The sequence below is a fragment of the Salvelinus sp. IW2-2015 genome, linkage group LG14 (genome assembly GCF_002910315.2).
Source record: "Salvelinus sp. IW2-2015 linkage group LG14, ASM291031v2, whole genome shotgun sequence".
Classification (NCBI taxonomy): Eukaryota; Metazoa; Chordata; class Actinopteri; order Salmoniformes; family Salmonidae; genus Salvelinus; species Salvelinus sp. IW2-2015.
In genome coordinates, this window is record NC_036854.1 from 20,527,448 (window position 1) to 20,532,586 (window position 5,139).

A 5,139-nucleotide genomic window follows, 5' to 3' on the forward strand; every position below is an offset into this window, starting at 1 on the left:
TAAAGCCATGACATAATTTTCTGGAATTTTCCAAGCTGTTTAAAGGCACAGTCAACTTAGTGTATGTAAACTTCTGACCCACTGGAATTGTGATACAGTGAATTATAAGTGAAATCATCTGTCTGTAAACAAGTGTTGGAAAAATTACTTGTGTCATGCACAAAGTAGATGACCTAACCGACTTGCCAAAACTATAGTTTGTTAACAAGACATTTGTGGAGTGGTTGAAAAACGAGTTTTAATGTCTCCAACCTAAGTGTATGTAAACTTCCGACTTCAACTGTACCACATAATATTTTCCATTGTACTGTAATATGTAACCACATCGCCAAATATATCTGACAAAGTTACAGTGGATATATTAAAAGCTTATTGTGTGTGTATTTTTGACAATCTAGATATATTATTTCACATACATTTTTTGTATACAGTGATCATTCTTCTATTTGACTTTTTTAATAACCCTTGTATTAGTAACAACAGACAACACACATGTATATGAACATGAATACATCCTGATTGTATGTAACTTGGTTTTATGGCCGTTCCACATGCATACTGCTGTTTTGTATGGTCATTATTGTTCTAGCTTCTGTCCTTAGTTGTCTCTCACGCCGTTGATGAGAGAGACAACTGAGTGTTTTTCACTCAGCCACTTGGTAACCCTGGTAACTGTGTTACCGTGGCAATGTTCCCTGTTTCATGGTCATGGCTGTCACTAGCCTGCATGCTATGTTACTGACGATCTGCAAATACTACTGCTTATGGCTTAACTCTTTCTCCTCCATCTCTCTTTCTCTCGCAACATTTGTCATCTAACTCACTCCATTATTTTTCCCTTCACTACTTTTTCCCTTTCTTCTTACCCTTCCATCCTCTCCCTCACCCTTTTTCTCCTTCTGCGCTTTGTCTCTCGCTCTCAATCACTCGCTCTCACACTCTCTCTATCCTCTCGTTCTCTCTTCTCTCTCACCACCCTCTCTCCATCTGGCTCTGGGGCTGGCTCATTGCTTGCTTCCTGCACTCTGATTGGGTGAGTGTTCTGGCCCATTGATGTGCTGGTTTCCCACAGTGCATTGCTGCACTGCAGTAGGAGAGCCACTGCTGTTGTTCTGTTCCCTCTGCTCTGACAGATGCTTAATATATACAATGTGTGACATGCTCACATCACAATGCCCATTTAGCTTTGTACTGGCTAGGCTGCAGTGCTTTCTCACTCTAGAGTAGAGGCTGCATCCTAACTGTCACCTAGATACAGAGGGTGATACCCTATCTCAAACAATCTCGCTAACAAGATACTACACTCTTAGAAAAAAGGGTTCCAAATGGCTTATTCGGCTGTCCCCATAGGATAACCATTTTTGGTTCCAGGTAGAACCCTTTTTGGTTCCATGTAGAACCCTCTGTGGAAAGGATTCTACATGGAAACCAAAAGGATTCAAACTGGAACCAAAAATGGTTTTTCAAAGGGTTATCCTATGGGGACAGCCGAAGAACCCTTTTAGGTTCCAGATAACACCACAAGAGTGTAACACTATTGAGTAGTGTTAAGTAAACAAAATATGAATGCTCTTTATTGATATTACATGTACATGGAGAGCATTACTTAAACTGTATATTGCATATTTGTGTGTGTGTGTGAAGGCACAGTACATGTCCTCACAGTCATAGTGAGTATCAGTACGAGGGCTTGCTATACTCGTCTCTGATCACTTTTGACATGGAGACCGTATCAATATGTTATCATGGTAATCCCACTCGTAAGGAGGACCCCTCCTGTTATGATCTGAAAGGATTATTGTGACTGTTTGATCTAAACCTGTCTTTCACCCCCTCTCTCTTTCTCTCGCTCTCACTTTCTCTCTCACTCCTCTCCTCTCTTCTCCCTTTCCCTCTCTTCTCATCACCACCTCTCTTCTTCTCTTCGCTCGCTCTAATCTACTCCACTCGTCTGACTCTTCCTCGTCTCTCTCTCTCTTCTCTCTGTCTCTCTCTCTCCCTTCCCTCTCTCGCTCACCCCTTTCTGTCCTCCTCTCCCCCTCTCCATCCTCTTCTCCCCCCTCCCCATTGCTATCTCTCTCTCCCCCTTCCTCGTGTCTCCTGTAGCGTTTGATGGTCTAGGGGATGTTTTGATGCCTTCTATGACACCCCAGGCCGTGGCAGCCTCGTCTCCAGTTAAATCTATGGGAGGAGACCTGGACGCCACCATGGCTAGCATGGCTAGCAGTAAGTCTCTGAGCAGACGCATGACAGTGATCCTCTATTTGGCCTGAAGCATTTCAGCATCATGGTGCTGCCCAGCTATGCATAGACATGAATTTACATGGTAGTTACATACCGCTGCTAGGTACATTGTCATTACAGTGGCGGTACGTCATGTTACATAGTACTTATAAATGTGATAAGATACTGAATGGACATTATTCTGTGACTGGGAAATATTAATTGTCCAATGTCTTATTTTCTCTCTCTCAGATCTGGGAATGGGGAGCCAAAAACCGTAAGTTTTCCTGTTTTGAGTCTGTCTTTTTGTGTATCGAAATGTCACTTAATGCCATGGATTACAATCACATAGCATTTTCCATGTGCTCAATGAGCTTTACATTTTAAAAGGTTGGGAGGCTATAGCTGTCTTTTCTTTCTCTTTTTCTATTGGCTTACTGACTGATTGACATTCTTCCGCAGGGGGGAGAACACGATGGGAGGCTGGTCAACTCCTCAGGTAGCTCCTCCCAGTTGGAACGCTCCCATGGTAAATGTTGTCTGGTTCATATAGCATGGAGTGCAGCGACATGGCAATGACGGGCATGGAATGGAACAAATTACACGCGCCGTTCCTCTCTGACTCTCCAGGGTGGTCCAATCACAACACTGGGAAAATGGAAATTTGGAGTTTGGCGTTCGGTTTAAAAGGGGTGAACATTTTGTGGGAAAACTATGGGTTGGATTGGGAATAACCCCTGGAGAGCTCTGAGAGGGCTGATGTTTGTCCCAAAYTAAGGAGCTGCTTGGAAAACCACTTCCCGTTTCTTCTCTTATGGTTCTGACCTCGAGCAAGCCACATGACCCTTCGGTGACCCCGAAATGCCCTGCTCATCTGCATATATCTTTATTTCTATCCCCATTGGCTTTCTTTARAAACAGCTCCACTTCTCAGGGTCCAAACAAAACACACTACAAAACAGTCGCATTTAGATCACTTTAGCTTCATMATTTAATAAGCTGCACTTACCATTGCTTCACTTGGCCAAAAAGCTTTCGCTATAGGGTCTATAGTTGCTGTATTGCCCCATGGCTTCAGCTGTTAATTTAGCCAAAGCCTTACTACTAGATATAAAAATCTGATATTTAGTTGCTGATTAAACTGGTCTGCCTGATCATGTGTTCCTATAATTGACCCTGTGCTCTTCAAATGCTTCTGCTTGAGCAAATCACCTGAACCAGATTTTAGAGGCTAGGTTTTCTATGTGATCTCTCTCTCTCTCTCTCTGTGTTGAATCTGTTTTAATGATGTCTTTGTCTGTGTTGTGTGTGTGTGTCAATGATATGTCTGTGTGTTTGCTGTTGCACTGCATGTGTGTCAATATGTTTGTTGTGCCTTGTGTTTGTATGTAGTGTGGTAACGACATGCGATTCACACTCCTCTTCCCCTCAACCCCTAGAACGTTCCACCAATGGGTCCTTCTTTTTATGGGGTTATAACAAGGTTTCGCATGGTAAGAACCACCCCATCTCGGTCTAGGACAATTAAAGGAGCACCCTAAGGATGGCCAATGACCCCCACTCAGGTGGCCCCACTTAGTTTGGTGCCCACTGTGAGAGATAGTAGCTGCCATAACGCGTCTGAACTTGTTCTCGTCTCCATCTCAGGGCGGAGCGGTCGGGGCTGGAGCTCCCATGATGCCCATGGTTAGGCCCAGGCCTTTGGGAGGCCCCCCTGCAACCAGGGAGCCGGTAGCCACCAACACACACACACACACACCACACACACACACAACACACACCACACACACAGCACACATCACACAACACACAACCACACATGCACCTATTTCCATGACCAGTGTTTCCTCTGTGACAGATGGGATCTCCAGGGATGGCGGGTCCAGGAGGCTCTCCCTCCCAAGATGCCTTGGATGAACCTCAACATCCAGGAACTTCATGTACCCCTCTAACCCTCCTAGGTAGGGCCTCTCTCTCCTCACAGCGCCACCAAACTATTAAACACCATGCAATGAACAAGAGAGTTACAGAAAAACATTGTGGTAATTCAACTCTCTCTCTCGTCTCCAGAGGTTGTCGTTGTGTTGGAGCTCTATCGTGTGGACTGTGTGCACTTCCCGCACCTTCCTGTCCACGCCAAGGTCCTTCAGCCAATCAGCCATCCGCATTACGACCCCCTGCCCTCTGCACCCCTTCCCCCGTACCCGCCCTCCCTCTCTGTCTGATGTTTTAGCACACGGGATGTGGAATCATTAAATACGAAACAAAAATGTGTATGTGTGTGTGGAGTGTACTTACAATGTTATCTTTACTTAAATTAAGACAAAATGTAACATAAAACTTTATTGTATCTTTGAATTCGATTCTGGTACTCCTGAAAGAGCTGAGTTGGACATGCTGTTGGTTAACCCGTGACACTGTGTTCGGTGTGTGTAACCTCACTGGCCAATCCCTGCCCTATCCTCCCTTGCTGGTCCAATCAAATATCTCGTACTGGAGCTGTTGTTGCTGACGTTATTCAACACTTAGTTGTCTTCTCTCGCCATTTCTTGATCCATCCAGCCTCTTATACACGTTTCTATGGGTGTATTTGATGAATTATTGAAATATGTATCATCAACATCTGGGTTTACGAGATGACGAATCATATGACACCTTCATTTTCCATTCAAGTCATTTTTGTTTTTAATTTTGTCCGTTTTTTTAATTGTGTGTCATGCAACATTTGTTGCTTGGTTTCAAAATTGACATATGCGTTTTGAATATTTTAAATGATAGATTATACATATATTTCTTTAGTCTTTTTATTTTGCGAGAAAATGTTCATAGTATTTTAATTATGTCTATGAATTGTAAGAATTGAAAAAAATGCAAGAAGGATTAAAAAAGAAAGATCCTTTTCCCTTGTACAGTATC

General features: G+C 43.5%; 1 protein-coding gene across 1 annotated transcript in view; it reads left to right on the plus strand.

Moving 5' to 3' along the window:
* Positions 1-5,139, plus strand: part of LOC139028722 (clathrin coat assembly protein AP180-like) — an 18,563-nt gene that overhangs the window by 13,317 nt on the left and 107 nt on the right. Inside the window, exons 9-14 of the mRNA XM_070446774.1 lie at positions 2,107-2,226; positions 2,476-2,500; positions 2,686-2,752; positions 3,871-3,954; positions 4,095-4,163; positions 4,294-4,423. Of these exons, the coding sequence (XP_070302875.1) occupies positions 2,107-2,226; positions 2,476-2,500; positions 2,686-2,752; positions 3,871-3,954; positions 4,095-4,163; positions 4,294-4,423 (495 nt within the window). The remainder of the gene's footprint in view (positions 1-2,106; positions 2,227-2,475; positions 2,501-2,685; positions 2,753-3,870; positions 3,955-4,094; positions 4,164-4,293; positions 4,424-5,139) is intronic.